Genomic DNA, 20,894 nt, shown 5'->3' with positions numbered 1-20,894 from the left:
GGAAAAATGGCGGTCAGTAATGTTGCACTGTAGCAACGTACATCGATGGTCGACAAATGAGCATTTCCACAAATGTGAACATGGCCATTTGTCCACAGAGGAGGCACGGAAGAAGAAGTGGTTGATTCCTTCATCACCCACTCACAAAGCCATTGAAAAGATTGTATTTGATAAAACTATAACAAAAGCTTTGAGGGGACTCACGGAATTCTGCCACACAGGAGATTTGGAGGTGTTCCACAATATGTGCCTCAAGTACAGGCCCAAAAGATTGCATTTTGGCATGGAAGGCATGATAAATCGGACTCTTTTAGCGGTCTTGGCACATAACCATAATGTTGGCCGTCAACAAAGTAGGACGACCGGAACTTTAGGGACGCTTCGCTACAATAAGGCCTTCACTAAAAGAAGTAAACAATGGGTGATCAAACCAGTGTTTGAGGATATGCAATATGAGTTTATTGAGAGACTTATCGTAGATGTCCTCGATAGGCACATACATGGAGTGGTGAACGAACCTATGCAGGGGACAACTGCATTGCCACCCAACATTGCCTCTGTTCCATGTCCACCTAAAGCAGAGCTCATTGAGAAATACACATCACGGTTTAAATGATTGTAATTTGATTGTCTGTTCTCTCGAGTCTCCTCATGTTGCAGGCCCATTGCAATTAAACCAAACAGTAATATAAATCATTTTTACAAAAATTATAGAATGTTTCCGTATTGCAAAAACATGGCCGACCCATAGGGACAATAAAAAAAAAGGCACGCAGACAAGATGTCCCTAAAACTAACTGCAGCTAACTAGAAATGTGTGCTCGCTCAAAGTGAAGGTCAGCTGCTTTGATGTTTTGCTCGGGTGGCGGAACGGCCCACGACCCAATATAAGGTTCTATTGTGATTTGACCTTGACAGGCCGGGACCATCCTGAAAGACTAAGAAAAGATAATGAATAAAATTTCAGAAACGAAACGATGAGCCACGTTCATTAGAAGAAGTAACGTCGGCAAAGAAGGAGTGGTGTTTCGGGTCTGCCCTACACAGAGACACAATGGAAAATGCAAATATAATGTAAGTAACTTTTGATGAGTTTATACCGCAATTTCATTACTATACAGTGGCTTTAAAGACGGGTTCAGTTGTACTTGTTCGTTCTATGTGGCATATTGTTTTCTACCGCGCACTATCTTGAGGAGAAACATCTGCTTTTACTGAAGCACCTCAAAACCTTCCTCTTTGCTTCTGCTTTCTCTCTCCCTCTCCCCTGCTACAACTGGTCCACTGTCTGCGACCTCAGTCCTGGGCCCTTCCACTCTCCACCTGCACTCCCCCCCCCCTCCATGCCTCGCCACGCCTTTAAACACTTGTGTACACCCAGTAGCGCTGTCCTCGCTATGAAATGAATAATTTTAATAAGGATCTGATGGTGAGACTAATTTCATTTTTTATGTTTTTAGGTACATCATTCACTACTGTCTGTGTCACGAGTACCAGACACCGGCGGACGGCTTCTACAGCCGCCAGTTGCTTCTCCGCGTGAACAACGTTACCACCCTGACCATTTTATGGGACGATCGCCAAGTACAAGTATGCCCTTACGCGGTACTAACGGTTAGATGCAACATACCTACCATTGTGGTGGCCTAGCGCCTCGTTGTTGGAACAGCCATGCGATTATCAGTGCGACAGAAGAGCTTATTTTTATCGTAAACCAACACCCTGTGTACTGCACACGAACATCGCTTCCCTCAAGACGAACTAATTTGGATCGAGAGCAAAGAAAAATGCAAATCGCTGAATATTCTCTAAACATTTGATGTCCAATAAACGTACTTTGCCAAATGTACAATCTTGCCGTTTGCTTTTAAACCACGGTTTCACATTCCGAATTGTGGTGCTGTATTGTGAGATGCTCTAAGACCCTGTGTACAGCAAAGGACCATCGCGTTCCTCAATACGAACTTTTTGGAACATGAGCAAATAAAAATGCAAATCGCTGAATATTCTCTAAACATTTGATGTCAAATAAATGTACTTTACCACATTTACAATCTTGCGGTTTGATTTCAAAGTACAGTTTCATATTCCGAATTGTGGTGCGCTGTATTGTGAGCTGATCTGTGTTGATTTCCGGGGTCTGTGTGGAGTCGCGTAGAAGACGCCTGGGCGCGTTTGCCTACGCAGCACAGTCACGTCACGGATAGAGGCGGGGAATATGAATGTTTTGATAAAGTCTGTTTCAGGGGCGGGGGATTTGATTTAGTGCCGCAAAGGCAGGTGAGCCAGGTCGATGCGGCGGAATGATAGGATTATCACAAAATGGAGGCTGATTTCGAGTGCGATAAGGGGCGAAAAGTCGGGTAAGGTCCATAGGAAAGTTTCCTACGATCTACCGATTTATGCTTACAAACACATGGCCGACCCGTAGGGACAATAAAAAAAAAGTCCCGGAACTCTCCTTTAACTTAGCAAAGACCTGTTCCATAATTTGTGGAAATTTAAATGTAATAGATGTTCTGCCTGCTTCTTCGATTGCATGTGTTTTTACCCCGACTCTTTTCATCCCCGAATGTTTCATTTTTTAATTTTCATCATTTTTAAATTCATCAGCTAATTTCTTTCTCATTAATACAATACCATTTAGGCATTTGGCTCATAGGTGGAATTAAAGTACCACATGGCAGATCCACAGCGAGTGGGATTGGTTGAGAAGAAGAGAAGATGACACTGTCTACAGTGATTGGCTACATGCGCCTCTTCTCCCAACTCCTGGGCTGGTAGCTTGTTGGCAGCCCTTGCGCGTCGCTTTCTAGTATAGGTTGCGCTTTCCATATTGGCTGGCTTGACATCACTCACTGGATTGAGCCCCGGACAACTTTAATGATGTCCATACCTGCTGCAGCACTATGCATCCTACCTAGTCTCCAGATTGTTTTTGCTCTTAGTTCTTGAATGCATCTTATAGTCATTGCCGAGTAAATGCTGATGGCATGTAAGAAACATGACCTTCTGAACCGGTCTTTTCTTGGCCTGCTGCAACACCATGTGCTCTGCTCGCTCTTCAGCCGTGACTTGGAACCAATGTTCTAAAGCAGGAGATGTGGAGCTTTTCCTAACTTCCCCCCTGAAAGATTTAAGAACTAAGAAAAAGCCTCCTAATGTAGAGGTAAAGCCACAGCTGGAGCCTACGTAGAGAGGATGCAGATGTTGATGTGTCAATGGATATCTGGCCATTCAAAAGATTGAGCTCCTGTGTCAGTGATGTGTATGGTGTAACCTGCAGATCAATGGTTCCAAAACCACTGAGATAGCTCAGTGGGTGCAACACCTGGTGCAGTGACCTTTGCAACCCTCCGCTCCCAGGCTGGAGAATGTAATGTGTGCTTGCTCACTGAGCTGCGATGCAGGCGATAATAACCAGTTGCTTACACAGAACCTGATCACGCAGAACTCCAAATGTTGCAATAACAAGTGTTGCTATTATGTAACACACTGACACTCATGTTATCGACAGTGGGAGGGCAAAGGGTGTAGTTGACTCGCCAGGTTTTGAATCCATGACCTTACTCTTACACACAGATCTGTACAGTGTATGCCAGAGTCTACTGCGATATCAGCAAAAATATTATCCATTTATAAAATAACATCAGCAACAAAACTGGGGACTCGGCAGGCTGTATGGGGTTACATAAGGCATGGATAGTTAGCAGCCTTTATAGGTCTCCAAATATATGTAGTTAGCTGTGAATGCACAATATATTGATTATTTGCTTTATTGTATTTGAATTTTGGTCCAGTGCTGGTCATACCCAGGGGGCTTCTGAGCCTAAGTTTAAAAGTTCAGAAGGTTGAATGTGAAACAGACGTTGCAAAATGTTTCCGGACAGGAAGGAAGAAATGATAGACCAGTGATGAAATGAGGTGTGGATGGATTAGATGTGGGCAAAGAGGTATGTTTGGGTGTTTTTTTGGAAAGTGGTGATGGGGATTGCAGGCAAGATGTAGATAGGTAGGTTGTTCCAGATTCTGGGTGCCCATTGGGTGGATGCTTGTATTTATGTTCACTTCACGTTAGTTTGAAGAGTGAAATGCATAGGAGAGGGTGTTTACCTTGTCTGGTGTTTGTGTGCGTGTTGAGTTTCAGTGTGTTGTATAGGTTGGAGGGAGTTTTGAGATGGATGGCTCTGTATACAATGGCAAGTCTTTTCAAAGTAATTCTCAGAGGTACGGGGAGCCAGTGGAGTTGGGAGAGAGCTGGGGTGATGTGTGAGCGCTTGGGTAGGTGCAGGATGGGATTTACCACTGAGTTCTGCATAGCTTGCATAGGGGGCATAGTGCTCTTGGGGAGTCCAGTCCAGTGAGGAGAGCATTTCTGTAGTCCAGTTTGGACTGAACTAGTGCTTGGAAAGCAGTGCCACATTCATGAGTGGGAAGGATATGTCTTATCTTCTGTAGGTGGGGTAGTGCTAGGTTGCATGTGTTGATGACAGCAGCTGTGAGGTGTGTGAAGGTAAGGCGGGGGTCGGTGGTAAGCCTGGGGATTTGACAGGTGTATAGAGGGATGGTTATGGGTTATCCTTAGTGAGTGTATTGATCCATGGTGTGAGGTAGGGTCTGTGCTTTGGGGGGCAATGAAGAGTTCTTCTGTTTAGGTTGAGTAGGAGGAAGTGGTTGGCCATCGGGGTGATGATGTTTGGGGAGACAGCTTTTCAGGGTGTGCAGTTGTGAGGGGAAGGTGATTTGGAAGTATATTTGAGTGTCATCTGCATATTGGTGCAAATTGGCGCTGCAATTGATGGGGGTCTGCCAGAGGGATTCAACATGTAGGTTGAAGAAGAGGGGAGACAAGGGAGGATCCTTGTGGAACCCTGCACTTGACTTGGGTGGGATTGGATCAATAGGGGGCATGGAGACAAAGTCTGTCCTGTCAGTGAGAAAGGAGGTGAACCAGTCGATAACAGTTTCATCCTGTTGGATAGGATGTTTAGGAGAATGGTGAGGTCAATGGTATTGAATGCTGCAGAGGTTGGGGAGTACAAGGAGGGCTCTATGTCCCTTGACTTTAATGCTGTGGAGTTCAACAAGGTTGTGAAGTGTAGCATCTTCAGTGCTGTGCCTTGTTTAAAAGCCAGATTGGAAGAGGTCAAGGTTGTGGTGATGTGTTGTTCGAGTCGACTTGTGATGAAGTGTGCCATGATTATGGTGAGTTATGGTAGGATAGTGATGGGAGGGTAGTTGTCAGGGAGCACGAGATATAGGGATATTTTCCTGAGGAGGCAGGGGATTTGTACTGTTTTGAGTGTGGAGGGGATTGATGTGTGAGATGGGAGTTGATGATGTTGAGCCAATGTGGACCCAGGGATGTAATGCAGTTGGTTGTGGCTTTGGGTGACTGGGCATTGTCCAGGAAGTGTGCTAGTTTTGTCTTTGCTTTATGGGTGATGAGGGTGTTATGGTCGATAGGGTGTATTGGGCCCATGCTTTGGCGGGTGTGGGAGAGGGACTACAGAGGGGAGTGCCTCTCTGATGTGTAGTCCATGAGTGAGTTACATACAGAGGTGTATGGGGTGTGGAAGGTGTGGGGGTGGTTTGGAGAGTGGCATGACGATGTTGAAAAGTTTCTTTGTGAGAGTGGCTGCAGAATGGAGTTCTTGGAGGTGGTTGGCAGAGTTGCTGTTGCGTGTTGTCATCTTGTAATTTGCTGCAGCAGTGCTTGAGTGATGTCCTGGTGAGTGATGTCCTGGTGAGTGATGTCCTGGTGGCATGCACTGGTTCCTTCTTGATAACGGGAAAGTAAACAGAGCTGGACTTTAAAGTCTTCATCTAGAGTTTGGCGGTACTTCCTTTGGAATTCCTTTGGAAATACCCCCATACTCAAATATTGTTAGCGCATGCGTCAATGGGAAAGATTCACACAATTTGCAGTCACGTGGACCTTTCAGTTACACCCGATTTTGGAGACCCATTGTGCTCCATGGGAATTGCATATCACCACGTGCAGATATTACAGTAAGTGGTAATAACTGAATGCGTTAATGGCTTTGTTGGGTGGAAATTTCCTCCACATAAAAGGAGGTGTTTTTAGTGAGTTTCCGTGTGAAACTCTGAATTCAGCGGTAAAGGACCCCAAACTCTACATGATGCCATAAGCAAAGAATATGGTGGCATTGAAGCCAAAGTGTTTGGCAGATAATATTCGGAACATTCCGAGTGAGTTTCCTCAGGTGCTGTGATGAGGAGCAGCGATGCCAGTGTTCCGCTTAGCGGTGTGCTGCTGCTCTTTCATAGTAAGACACATATGTGTTAGTTAATTAAAAGTGTTCTGCTTTTGTTTATTTATGTTAGTCATATGAAACGTTATGCATTTTACACGTTGCTCGTAATATCACACTTTTACAAAGGGTTCTGCTCATTCACGTGCTCGCGATAGTTCGTAATATTTCTGCTAGTAATATTATGCTCTTCAAATGCTGGTGGTAGATTATAAAATGACCCATCACACTTTCCACATCCTCTATGAGGATTCTGCTTTTCTGCATTGTGAGCTTTCTAGTTATTACTAGTCTTCTGCTTATACATAGTCTTCTGCTTGGAACATTATGCTCGTTCATATGCTGGTGGTAGATTGTAAAATGACCCATCACACTTTCCACATCCTCTATGAGGATTCTTCTGTTCTGCATTGTGAGCTTTCTAGTTATTACTAGTCTTCTGCTTATGCATAGTCTTCTGCTTGGAACATTATGCTCGTTCATATGCTGGTGATAGATTGTAAAATGACCCATCACACTTTCCACATCCTCTATGAGGATTCTGCTTTTCTGCATTGTGAGCTTTCTAGTTATTACTAGTCTTCTGCTTATATACTGTCTTCTGCTTCGAATATTATGCTCGTTCAAATGCTTGTGGTAGATTGCAAAATGACCCATCACACTTTCCACATCCTCTATGAGGATTCGTGTGTTCTGCATTGAGAGCTTTCTAGTTATTACTAGGCTTCTGCTTATACACAGTCTTCTGCTTGGAACATTATGCTCTTCATATGCTGGTGATAGATTGTAAAATGACCCACCACACTTTCCACATTCTCTATGAGGATTCTTCTGTTCTGCATTGTGAGCTTTCCAGTTATTACTAGTCTTCTGCTTATACACAGTCTTCTGCACAGAACATTATGCTCATTCATATGCTGGTGGTAGACTGTAAAATGACTCATTACACTTTCCACATTCTCTGAGGATTCTTCTGTTCTGCATTGTTAGCCCTCTAGTTATTACTAGTCTTCTGCTTATTCGTATTCTTCTGCTCGGAACATTATGCTCGTTCATATGCTGGTGGTAGATTGTAAACTGACCCATCACACTTTCCACATTCTCTATGAGGATTCTTCTGTTCTGCATTGTGAGCTTTCTTGTTATTACTAGTCTTCTGCTTATTCATAGTCTTCTGCTTGGAACATTATGCTGGTTAATATGCTGGTGGTAGATTGTAAAATGACTCACCACACTTTCCACATTCTCTATGAGGATTCTTCTGTTCTGCATTGTGAGCCTTCTAGTTATTACTAGTCTTCTGCTTATACATAGTCTTCTGCTTGGAACATTATGCTCATTAATATACTGGTGGTAGATTGTAAAATGACCCATCACACTTTTCACATTCTCTATGAGGATTCTGCTTTTCTGCATTGTGAGCATTCTAGTTATTACTAGTCTTCTGCTTATACATAGTCCTCTGTTTGGAACATTATGCTCGTTCATATGCTGGTGATAGATTGTAAAATGACCCATCACACTTTCCACATTCTCTATGAGGATTCTGCTTTTCTGCATTGTGAGCTTTCTAGTTATTACTAGTCTTCTGCTTATATACTGTCTTCTGCTTCGAATATTATGCTCGTTCATATGCTGGTGGTAGATTGTAAAATGACTCGCCACACTTTCCACATTCTCTATGGGGATTCTCCTGTTCTGCATTGTGAGCTTTCTAGTTATTACTAGTCTTCTGCTTATACATAGTCTTCTGCTTGGAACATTATGCTCGTTCATATGCTGGTGATAGGTTGTAAAATGACCCATCACACTTTCCACATTCTCTATGAGGATTCTGCTTTTATGCATTGTGAGCTTTCTAGTTATTACTAGTCTTCTGCTTATATACTGTCTTCTGCTTCGAATATTATGCTCGTTCATATGCTTGTGGTAGATTGTAAAATGACCCATCACACTTTCCACATCCTCTATGAGGATTCTTGTGTTCTGCATTGTGAGCTTTCTGGTTATTACTAGTCTTCTGCTTATACACAGTCTTCTGCTTGGAACATTATGCTCATTTATATGCTGGTGGTAGATTGTAAAATGACCCATCACACTTTCCACATTCTCTATGAGGATTCTTCTGTTCTGCATTGTGAGCTTTCTAGTTATTACTAGTCGTCTGCTTATACATAGTCTTCTGCTTGGAACATTATGCTCTTTCATATGCTGGTGGTAGATAGTGAAATGACCCACCACACTTTCCACATTCTCTATGAGGATTATTCTGTTCTGCATTGTGAGCTTTCTAGTTATTACTAGTCTTCTGCTTATACACAGCCTTCTGCTCGGAACATTATGCTCGTTCATATGCTGGTGGTAGACTGTAAAATGACCCATCACACTTTCCACATTCTCTATGAGGATTCTTCTTTTCTGCATTGTGAGCTTTCTAGTTATTACTAGTCTTCAGCTTATTCGTAGTCTTCTGCTCGGAACATTATGCTTGTTCATATGCTGGTGGTAGATTGTAAAATGACCCATCACACTTTCCACATCCTCTATGAGGATTCTTCTGTTCTGCATTGTGAGCTTTCTAGTTATTACTAGTCTTCTGCTTATACATAGTTTTCTTCTTGGAACATTATGCTCGTTCATATGCTGGTGATAGATTGTAAAATGACCCATCACACTTTCCACATTCTCTGAGGATTCTGCTTTTCTGCATTGTGAGCTTTCTAGTTTTTACTAGTCTTCTGCTTATACACAGTCTTCTGCTTGGAACATTATGCTCATTTATATGCTGGTGGTAGATTGTATAATGATATGATATATGATATGATATGATATGGTATTTATAACGCGCCTATACACAAGTGTTTCAGGGGGCAACGAGGCAGGGGGGGGACAAGGGGAGACATACAACGATCCTACTAGGCCAGGTGTCATTCAGATCGCGCAAGGGAGGAGGGGAAAGGGAGAAGTGCAAGGGCAAAGGGAGAGGCGAAAGTGCAGTACAGGGTAATAGCATACAGGAAAGTAACAAGGGCCAGCCAGTGGCAGTGCGAGTAAGTGCAGACCAGTGCTGGGAAGGAGGGGCTGTATGGATACAGACACAGTCCCGTAGTGCAGGGGGTGCCAGGGAGGCAGTGCAGGGGAGAGTGGCTTGGCCAAGGACCGAGAAGGTGAGTGGCCCAGTTGCAGATTCAGTGCAGTTTAGTAACTTTAGCAGGGGAGAGGGGGAGAGAAAGCGGAGGCAAAGAGGAAGGTTTTGAGGTGCTTCCGGAACCAGAGATGGTTCTCCTCAAGTTTCTGGGGGGCAGGAAGGCTGTTCCAGAGGGAGGCCCCTGCAGCGGAGAGAGATCTGCCACCAACTCGTTGTTTGGAAAAGCGGCTGACCATGAGGGAGTTGGAGGCGGATGAGCGAAGAGCTCGAGAAGGAACATATTTAGGAAGAGGGAGTTGTAGGTATTTTGGCCCAAGGCCCCAGAAGGCCTTGTGGACACTGCAGATGGTTTTGAACTTGATCCTCGCAGCCACTGGGAGCCAGTGTAGTGATTTCAGTCCTGGCGAGATACGGTCCATGGGCTTGAGGCCAAGGACAAGTCTCGAAGTTCTGTTCTGGATGAGCTCTCTATGAGGATTCTTCTGTTCTGCATTGTGAGCTTTCTAGTTATTACTAGTCTTCTGCTTATACACAGTCTTCTGCTCGGAACATTATGCTCGTTCATATGCTGGTGGTAGACTGTAAAATGACCCATTACACTTTCCACATTCTCTATGAGGATTCTCGTGTTCTGCATTGTGAGCTTTCTAGTTATTACTAGTCTTCTGCTTATACACAGTCTTCTGCCCGGAACATTATGCTCGCTCATGTGCTGGTGGTAGATTGTAAAATGACCCATCACACTTTCCACATTCTCTATGAGGATTCTTTTGTTCTGCATTGTGAGCTTTCTAGTTATTACTAGTCTTCTGCTTATTCGTAGTCTTCTGCTCGGAACATTATGCTCGTTCATATGCTGGTGGTAGATTGTAAAATGACCCATCACCCTTTCCACATTCTCTATGAGGATTCTTCTGTTCTGCATTGTGAGCTTTCTAGTTATTACTAGTCTTCTACTTATACACAGTCTTCTGCTCGGACCATTATGCTTGTTCATATGCTGGTGGTAGATTGTAAAATGACCCATCACTCTTTCCACTTTCTCTATGTGGATTCTTACGTTCTGCTTTGTGAGCTTTCTAGTTATTACTAGTCTTCTGCTTATACACAGTCTTCTGCTCGGAACATTATGCTCGTTCATATGCTGGTGGTAGACTGTAAAATGACCCATCACACTTTCCACATTCTCTATGAGGATTCTTCTGTTCTGCAATGTGAGCTTTCTAGTTATTACTAGTCTTCTGCTTATGCATAGTCTTCTGCTTGGAACATTATGCTCGTTCATATGCTGGTGATAGATTGTAAAATGACCCATCACACTTTCCACATCCTCTATGAGGATTCTGCTTTTCTGCATTGTGAGCTTTCTAGTTATTACTAGTCTTCTGCTTATATACTGTCTTCTGCTTCGAATATTATGCTCGTTCAAATGCTTGTGGTAGATTGCAAAATGACCCATCACACTTTCCACATCCTCTATGAGGATTCGTGTGTTCTGCATTGAGAGCTTTCTAGTTATTACTAGGCTTCTGCTTATACACAGTCTTCTGCTTGGAACATTATGCTCTTCATATGCTGGTGATAGATTGTAAAATGACCCACCACACTTTCCACATTCTCTATGAGGATTCTTCTGTTCTGCATTGTGAGCTTTCCAGTTATTACTAGTCTTCTGCTTATACACAGTCTTCTGCACAGAACATTATGCTCATTCATATGCTGGTGGTAGACTGTAAAATGACTCATTACACTTTCCACATTCTCTGAGGATTCTTCTGTTCTGCATTGTTAGCCCTCTAGTTATTACTAGTCTTCTGCTTATTCGTATTCTTCTGCTCGGAACATTATGCTCGTTCATATGCTGGTGGTAGATTGTAAACTGACCCATCACACTTTCCACATTCTCTATGAGGATTCTTCTGTTCTGCATTGTGAGCTTTCTTGTTATTACTAGTCTTCTGCTTATTCATAGTCTTCTGCTTGGAACATTATGCTGGTTAATATGCTGGTGGTAGATTGTAAAATGACTCACCACACTTTCCACATTCTCTATGAGGATTCTTCTGTTCTGCATTGTGAGCCTTCTAGTTATTACTAGTCTTCTGCTTATACATAGTCTTCTGCTTGGAACATTATGCTCATTAATATACTGGTGGTAGATTGTAAAATGACCCATCACACTTTTCACATTCTCTATGAGGATTCTGCTTTTCTGCATTGTGAGCATTCTAGTTATTACTAGTCTTCTGCTTATACATAGTCCTCTGTTTGGAACATTATGCTCGTTCATATGCTGGTGATAGATTGTAAAATGACCCATCACACTTTCCACATTCTCTATGAGGATTCTGCTTTTCTGCATTGTGAGCTTTCTAGTTATTACTAGTCTTCTGCTTATATACTGTCTTCTGCTTCGAATATTATGCTCGTTCATATGCTGGTGGTAGATTGTAAAATGACTCGCCACACTTTCCACATTCTCTATGGGGATTCTCCTGTTCTGCATTGTGAGCTTTCTAGTTATTACTAGTCTTCTGCTTATACATAGTCTTCTGCTTGGAACATTATGCTCGTTCATATGCTGGTGATAGGTTGTAAAATGACCCATCACACTTTCCACATTCTCTATGAGGATTCTGCTTTTCTGCATTGTGAGCTTTCTAGTTATTACTAGTCTTCTGCTTATATACTGTCTTCTGCTTCGAATATTATGCTCGTTCATATGCTTGTGGTAGATTGTAAAATGACCCATCACACTTTCCACATCCTCTATGAGGATTCTTGTGTTCTGCATTGTGAGCTTTCTGGTTATTACTAGTCTTCTGCTTATACACAGTCTTCTGCTTGGAACATTATGCTCATTTATATGCTGGTGGTAGATTGTAAAATGACCCATCACACTTTCCACATTCTCTATGAGGATTCTTCTGTTCTGCATTGTGAGCTTTCTAGTTATTACTAGTCGTCTGCTTATACATAGTCTTCTGCTTGGAACATTATGCTCTTTCATATGCTGGTGGTAGATAGTGAAATGACCCACCACACTTTCCACATTCTCTATGAGGATTATTCTGTTCTGCATTGTGAGCTTTCTAGTTATTACTAGTCTTCTGCTTATACACAGCCTTCTGCTCGGAACATTATGCTCGTTCATATGCTGGTGGTAGACTGTAAAATGACCCATCACACTTTCCACATTCTCTATGAGGATTCTTCTTTTCTGCATTGTGAGCTTTCTAGTTATTACTAGTCTTCAGCTTATTCGTAGTCTTCTGCTCGGAACATTATGCTTGTTCATATGCTGGTGGTAGATTGTAAAATGACCCATCACACTTTCCACATCCTCTATGAGGATTCTTCTGTTCTGCATTGTGAGCTTTCTAGTTATTACTAGTCTTCTGCTTATACATAGTTTTCTTCTTGGAACATTATGCTCGTTCATATGCTGGTGATAGATTGTAAAATGACCCATCACACTTTCCACATTCTCTGAGGATTCTGCTTTTCTGCATTGTGAGCTTTCTAGTTTTTACTAGTCTTCTGCTTATACACAGTCTTCTGCTTGGAACATTATGCTCATTTATATGCTGGTGGTAGATTGTATAATGATATGATATATGATATGATATGATATGGTATTTATAACGCGCCTATACACAAGTGTTTCAGGGGGCAACGAGGCAGGGGGGGGACAAGGGGAGACATACAACGATCCTACTAGGCCAGGTGTCATTCAGATCGCGCAAGGGAGGAGGGGAAAGGGAGAAGTGCAAGGGCAAAGGGAGAGGCAAAAGTGCAGTACAGGGTAATAGCATACAGGAAAGTAACAAGGGCCAGCCAGTGGCAGTGCGAGTAAGTGCAGACCAGTGCTGGGAAGGAGGGGCTGTATGGATACAGACACAGTCCCGTAGTGCAGGGGGTGCCAGGGAGGCAGTGCAGGGGAGAGTGGCTTGGCCAAGGACCGAGAAGGTGAGTGGCCCAGTTGCAGATTCAGTGCAGTTTAGTAACTTTAGCAGGGGAGAGGGGGAGAGAAAGCGGAGGCAAAGAGGAAGGTTTTGAGGTGCTTCCGGAACCAGAGATGGTTCTCCTCAAGTTTCTGGGGGGCAGGAAGGCTGTTCCAGAGGGAGGCCCCTGCAGCGGAGAGAGATCTGCCACCAACTCGTTGTTTGGAAAAGCGGCTGACCATGAGGGAGTTGGAGGCGGATGAGCGAAGAGCTCGAGAAGGAACATATTTAGGAAGAGGGAGTTGTAGGTATTTTGGCCCAAGGCCCCAGAAGGCCTTGTGGACACTGCAGATGGTTTTGAACTTGATCCTCGCAGCCACTGGGAGCCAGTGTAGTGATTTCAGTCCTGGCGAGATACGGTCCATGGGCTTGAGGCCAAGGACAAGTCTCGCAGTTCTGTTCTGGATGAGCTCTCTATGAGGATTCTTCTGTTCTGCATTGTGAGCTTTCTAGTTATTACTAGTCTTCTGCTTATACACAGTCTTCTGCTCGGAACATTATGCTCGTTCATATGCTGGTGGTAGACTGTAAAATGACCCATTACACTTTCCACATTCTCTATGAGGATTCTCGTGTTCTGCATTGTGAGCTTTCTAGTTATTACTAGTCTTCTGCTTATACACAGTCTTCTGCCCGGAACATTATGCTCGCTCATGTGCTGGTGGTAGATTGTAAAATGACCCATCACACTTTCCACATTCTCTATGAGGATTCTTTTGTTCTGCATTGTGAGCTTTCTAGTTATTACTAGTCTTCTGCTTATTCGTAGTCTTCTGCTCGGAACATTATGCTCGTTCATATGCTGGTGGTAGATTGTAAAATGACCCATCACCCTTTCCACATTCTCTATGAGGATTCTTCTGTTCTGCATTGTGAGCTTTCTAGTTATTACTAGTCTTCTACTTATACACAGTCTTCTGCTCGGACCATTATGCTTGTTCATATGCTGGTGGTAGATTGTAAAATGACCCATCACTCTTTCCACTTTCTCTATGTGGATTCTTACGTTCTGCTTTGTGAGCTTTCTAGTTATTACTAGTCTTCTGCTTATACACAGTCTTCTGCTCGGAACATTATGCTCGTTCATATGCTGGTGGTAGACTGTAAAATGACCCATCACACTTTCCACATTCTCTATGAGGATTCTTCTGTTCTGCAATGTGAGCTTTCTAGTTATTACTAGTCTAATGCTTATTCGTAGTCTTCTGCTCGGAACATTATGCTCGTTCATATGCTGGTGGTAGATTGTCAAATGACCCATCACACTTTCCACATTCTCTATGAGGATTCTTCTGTTCTGCATTGTGAGCTTTCTGGTTATTACTAGTCTTCTGCTTATACACAGTCTTCTGCTCGAAACATTATGCTTGTTCATATGCTGGTGGTAGACTATAAAATGACCCATCACACTTTCCACATTCTCTATGAGGATTCTTCTGTTATGCATTGTGAGCTTTCTAGTTATTACTAGTCTTCTGCTTATTCGTAGTCTTCTGCTCGGAACATTATGCTCGTTCATATGCTGGTGGTAGATTGTTAAATGACCCATCACACTTTCCACATTCTCTATGAGGATTCTGCTTTTCTGCATTGTGAGCTTTCTAGTTATTACTAGTCTTCTGCTTATATACTGTCTTCTGCTTCTAATATTATGCTCGTTCATATGCTGGTGGTAGATTGTAAAATGACTCGCCACACTTTCCACATTCTCTATGGGGATTCTCCTGTTCTGCATTGTGAGCTTTCTAGTTATTACTAGTCTTCTGCTTATACATAGTCTTCTGCTTGGAACATTATGCTCGTTCATATGCTGGTGATAGGTTGTAAAATGACCCATCACACTTTCCACATTCTCTATGAGGATTCTGCTTTTCTGCATTGTGAGCTTTCTAGTTATTACTAGTCTTCTGCTTCGAATATTATGCTCGTTGATATGCTTGTGGTAGATTGTAAAATGACCCATCACACTTTCCACATCCTCTATGAGGATTCTTGTGTTCTGCATTGTGAGCTTTCTGGTTATTACTAGTCTTCTGCTTATACACAGTCTTCTGCTTGGAACGTTATGCTCATTTATATGCTGGTGGTAGATTGTAAAATGACCCATCACACTTTCCACATTCTCTATGAGGATTCTTCTGTTCTGCATTGTGAGCTTTCTAGTTATTACTAGTCTTCTGCTTATACATAGTCTTCTGCTTGGAACATTATGCTCTTTCATATGCTGGTGGTAGATAGTGAAATGACCCACCACACTTTCCACATTCTATATGAGGATTATTCTGTTCTGCATTGTGAGCTTTCTAGTTATTACTAGTCTTCTGCTTATACACAGCCTTCTGCTCGGAACATTATGCTCGTTCATATGCTGGTGGTAGACTGTAAAATGACCCATCACACTTTCCACATTCTCTATGAGGATTCTTCTTTTCTGCATTGTGAGCTTTCTAGTTATTACTAGTCTTCAGCTTATTCGTAGTCTTCTGCTCGGAACATTATGCTTGTTCATATGCTGGTGGTAGATTGTAAAATGACCCATCACACTTTCCACATCCTCTATGAGGATTCTTCTGTTCTGCATTGTGAGCTTTCTAGTTATTACTAGTCTTCTGCTTATACATAGTCTTCTTCTTGGAACATTATGCTCGTTCATATGCTGGTGATAGATTGTAAAATGACCCATCACACTTTCCACATTCTCTGAGGATTCTGCTTTTCTGCATTGTGAGCTTTCTAGTTTTTACTAGTCTTCTGCTTATAGACAGTCTTCTGCTTGGAACATTATGCTCATTTATATGCTGGTGGTAGATTGTATAATGATATGATATATGATATGATATGATATGGTATTAATAACGCGCCTATACACAAGTGTTTCAGGGGGCAATGAGGCAGGGGGGGGGACAAGGGGAGACATACAACGATCCTACTAGGCCAGGTGTCATTCAGATCGCGCAAGGGAGGAGGGGAAAGGGAGAAGTGCAAGGGCAAAGGGAGAGGCGAAAGTGCAGTACAGGGTAATAGCATACAGGAAAGTAACAAGGGCCAGCTAGTGGCAGTGCGAGTAAGTGCAGACCAGTGCTGGGAAGGAGGGGCTGTATGGATACAGACACAGTCCCGTAGTGCAGGGGGTGCCAGGGAGGCAGTGCAGGGGAGAGTGGCTTGGCCAAGGACCGAGAAGGTGAGTGGCCCAGTTGCAGATTCAGTGCAGTTTAGTAACTTTAGGGGAGAGAAAGCGGAGGCAAAGAGGAAGGTTTTGAGGTGCTTCTGGAACCGGAGATGGTTCTCCTCAAGTTTCTGGGGGGCAGGAAGGCTGTTCCAGAGGGAGGCCCCTGCAGCGGAGAGCGATCTGCCACCAACTCGTTGTTTGGAAAAGCGGCTGACCATGAGGGAGTTGGAGGCGGATGAGCGAAGAGCTCGAGAAGGAACATATTTAGGAAGAGGGAGTTGTAGGTATTTTGGCCCAAGGCCCCAGAAGGCCTTGTGGACACTGCAGATGGTTTTGAACTTGATCCTCGCAGCCACTGGGAGCCAGTGTAGTGATTTCAGTCCTGGCGAGATACGGTTCATGGGCTTGAGGCCAAGGACAAGTCTCGCAGTTCTGTTCTGGATGAGCTCTCTATGAGGATTCTTCTGTTCTGCATTGTGAGCTTTCTAGTTATTACTAGTCTTCTGCTTATATACTGTCTTCTGCTTCGAATATTATGCTCGTTCATATGCTGGTGGTAGACTGTAAAATGACCCATTACACTTTCCACATTCTCTATGAGGATTCTTTTGTTCTGCATTGTGAGCTTTCTAGTTATTATTAGTCTTCTGCTTATACACAGTCTTCTGCTTGGAACATTATGCTGGTTCGTATGCCTGGGGTAGTTTGAAATATTATACATTACATGTTCTAGGCATTCACTAGATAGTTCTTCCGATCTACATTACAGGCTTTCTGCTTATTCCTAAACTTCTTATTGTTCATAATATTACACATTAACATTGTTCTGCTTATTCACATGCTTGTTCTTGTAACATGTGTTTCGCCTATGTGCGTGTGTCTCCTTGTTCATAATATAAAACATTGCAGCATTTTCAGTTTGTCAAAAATATTGATACATTGTCGTATGTTACAACTAAAATATCTTGAGATTAGCTCATGTGATTTTCAACATTTTTTTATCGTAAATAACTTGAAACTATAGTGTATATATGAACCATAAATCTACAAAATGGAAGCAGACAATTTCCAACTTCTTATAACTTGTCATTGAGAGCCTGGATTATTAGTTTGTCATGCTCAATACAATCTGTCAGGTTTAGGATCTTTCTGAAATTGATGAAGATCAACCAAAGGTTCAAATGTTTTAAGGGGGAAACATGTTTCTGTTTTAACATAGAACGTTCAATGTAACATTAAGTTGGAACCGAGACTCTATGATAATATAAATTCACATGAATGAATGAATGAATGAATGAATGGGTGGATGTGCTCTAAGAAGCATCTTGTCACCGTGGCTGATTTGAGGATCGCTTAGTTGATGTCCTGGTGTGTACTTGAATCCTGACTCTCCTCCATAAGGTTCTTATGCTTGTCCTCTCTAATTTCTTCGCCCACTTCCAGGAAACACTCTTGTAGATATTGTGGAGCTGGTGCTTCCGAGGAATCTGGTTCCAGATTCAGCACGCGCGGTCTTTGCTGTCCAAGGTGAGGGATGCTCTTGTGCAAGCTCAGACACAACCTGTGAAATCTTGCTTGTCTCTCTGTATTTCTGACAGTCATGCATGCAGGGTAGGCTTCTTAACTGATGCAGAGTTGGTGAACATGTGTGAGTTGGTTGATTGATATGATATGATAGTTTATGTATATTTAGTGCCTCTACACAATGGCTTTCAAAGCGCTTCAAGGTAAGGGAGGGAACATAGGAAAATACAATTACATTCTTACAGGCCATGAACAGTAAGGATGTGAAATTAACTATTGTACTCGGCCTGACAACATTTCACATAGTGGAAGAGCTAAGACATAGACAAGGAAGGGAGGGGGAGAGTGGGAAGGAAATGGAAACAGACAGGCGACTACCGTACTAGGCCTGATGCCATTTCTGGTAGAGCCGAGAAAAACAAAAGGTGAGGGAGAGGGGTGCAGAAAGGGAAGGGAGGAACAAAACAAGTGACTATCGTACTAGGTCTGATAGTGCTGGAGCAGGGGATAAGAGAAAGACGAGGTTGCTATCATACTAGGTCCAGGGACAATTATGATAGAGTAAGCGCATAGAAAAAAGTACGGAGAGGAGGGGAGGAGAAAGGAAAAGGGAGAAAGGGAGAGGAGGAGAGAACAGAGAGTAAGCAATCAAAAAGAGTGGAGAAGCAAGAGGGAAGAGAGAATACAATTGCAGAAGCCAGTCGTAACACATAATGTTGCAAGCCAGGATGCAAGATGAAGATGGGAACATCATGATTCAGGGCCACCATGAGTGCAAGATGCAAAGGAAGTCCAGCATGAGAGTTGAGAAAGGGTGACGCACCGTGAATCAATGAAGTCATAAAAGTCATATCCAGCATTGGCCACAAGACGGTGATGGTGATACCAGAATGTATCAGGACAGACACCTGCAGAAGTAAGCTGGAGAGGGGGAGGGGGAGCAGGGTAGAAGAATCAAGTAAAAGAGGCAACACCTCTGTGCGAGAAGGGGGGCACAAGGGAACATCATGGGGAGACCAGAGGGGGTGGGGATGGCCTGTGGGGCAGAGGGAGTAACACATGTTGGTGCATGCTTACCTACTGTCTGAGCAGGGGTTCTGGCCCTGGGTCCTCCTGGTCCAAACAGGAATTGCCCTTTTCTTTGTCAGCCCTTCGCTTTGGATGCCCGGGTGAGAGACAACCTTGATCTAAAAGTTAACAGCAGGAAGGAAGAGGCAGGGCTACAAAGGTGGGTGGGCTTAGGCCTGGTGACCTAAATCCACTTGCACCTGCTCCCCATCTGCAAAGGAAAAGAGGCTGGAGGGGTCATTAAATAGGAAAAAAGAGCGGCAACCAGGAAGGCACGAGGTGGGCGGGGCTTGCTAAGTGGGGAAAAAGAGCGGCAACCTGGAAGGCACCAGGTGGGTGGGTGGATGAAGCAGATGTGGCTCTAGATATGCATTTGGGTGAATCAAGTAAAGCGTAAAGGCATGAGTTGCGAGACACTGAGATGGATGAATGTGGGGTTGATTGACAGTTAGAAGGTTGGCTGACCGGATGAAGGTGTGGATGGGCAGGGCAATAAAGTATGGCTTCCTACATTGGCCATGCGGGACACAGTTCTGCTGTAGGTCTTCCTCAGAACACGATGGTCCTGTTTGGAATGTTCTTTGATGCAAGACTCTGGGTTTTCATGAAGACCAGTGTCTGTCCGGGGAAGGCAAATGTTCCTGGGCTGTTATTGGCCGGAGAAGCAGTAATACACCGTTCGTCATGCTGCGCAATAGTTTTGACAACTGACAATTGGCATTTAGATGAATGGTTTATGTCACTAAGTCACTTATTTTTGGTGAGCTGATAGGTATCGTTCACTCATTGTGTTGACGTTTGTAATACATTTTTTGCAGAAAAGCCATTTTTTGTTGTGTTTTTTTCATAACGTATTCAATGTGTATATTGTGGTAATTGTTTGTTATGGTATCAAAGGGTGTTTCATTTTAGTTCAAATGGTGCCACACACATCTTTTCGTGGCGTGTTATGAGTTTTACAATTGATGCATTTTCATATGAATTTGAATGTTGCTTTTATGAAATATTTATATAAAGAGTTTTTTAAAACTGCATTCGATATTGTCACTATGAAATAATAAATAAACATATTTTTTTTGCTAAAATCAAAGGCCTAATGCAGTCATTCTGTGCTGTGGATAGTGGCTCTTGGGGCTCATCCTGAAAGGGGATTGTTTTTTGTATAAAGAGATACGCCAGGATATTCCCTTCACATCCGGGTGCCTCGCTTTGGTACAAAAAAGCTAGCAGGCGCCCCTCTCTCGAAAGAGCACAGCATGATAACCAGGGGTGGACTGGCCTATAGGGAACTCTGGAGATTTCCCGGTGGGCCTCTGCACCCTGGGCCTAATTTCTGTGGTATTTTCAAATTTTCTCATAGGAAAAGCATTGGGCTTGCTGAAAATGTGTCATATGGGGCCACTTTGAACTTTATTTCCAGGGCCTCTTTTGGACCCCAGTACTTATTTCCAGGGCCTTTTTTAGTTCCCAGTCCAGTCCTGATGATAACCTTTTCAGTGGTTTTAAATCACTTCGAGAGTTTGCAGCCATCTGCTTTTAGCTCACTGTACCTTTCACAGATGGGAAATATCCATTTGCATATCGGTCTTTGTCCCACCCACATGGGCAGTCCAGCACCGAAATGCTTTGGCAATTCCCTTCTACACAAGAGTACCAATATCAACCCCATACACGTGTTTCAGCCTTGTTGGGCCTCATCAGTGAGG

The 20,894-nt window shown here is 43.2% G+C and overlaps 1 protein-coding gene across 2 annotated transcripts in view; it reads left to right on the top strand.

Annotated features, from left to right (window-relative positions):
* LOC138580218 (alpha-2-macroglobulin-like protein 1) overlaps positions 1–20,894 on the top strand; it is a 1,051,822-nt gene that overhangs the window by 679,730 nt on the left and 351,198 nt on the right. For both annotated transcript variants that reach the window (XM_069650580.1, XM_069650579.1), the window contains one exon: positions 18,040–18,123. In XM_069650580.1, the coding sequence (XP_069506681.1) occupies positions 18,040–18,123 (84 nt within the window). The remainder of the gene's footprint in view (positions 1–18,039; positions 18,124–20,894) is intronic.

The sequence above is a fragment of the Ambystoma mexicanum genome, chromosome 3p (assembly GCF_040938575.1).
Source record: "Ambystoma mexicanum isolate Mex_15411 chromosome 3p, UKY_AmexF1_1, whole genome shotgun sequence".
Lineage (NCBI taxonomy): Eukaryota > Metazoa > Chordata > Amphibia > Caudata > Ambystomatidae > Ambystoma > Ambystoma mexicanum.
The sequence above is the reverse complement of the archived record's forward strand: the minus strand, read 5'-3'. Positions and strand labels throughout refer to the sequence as shown.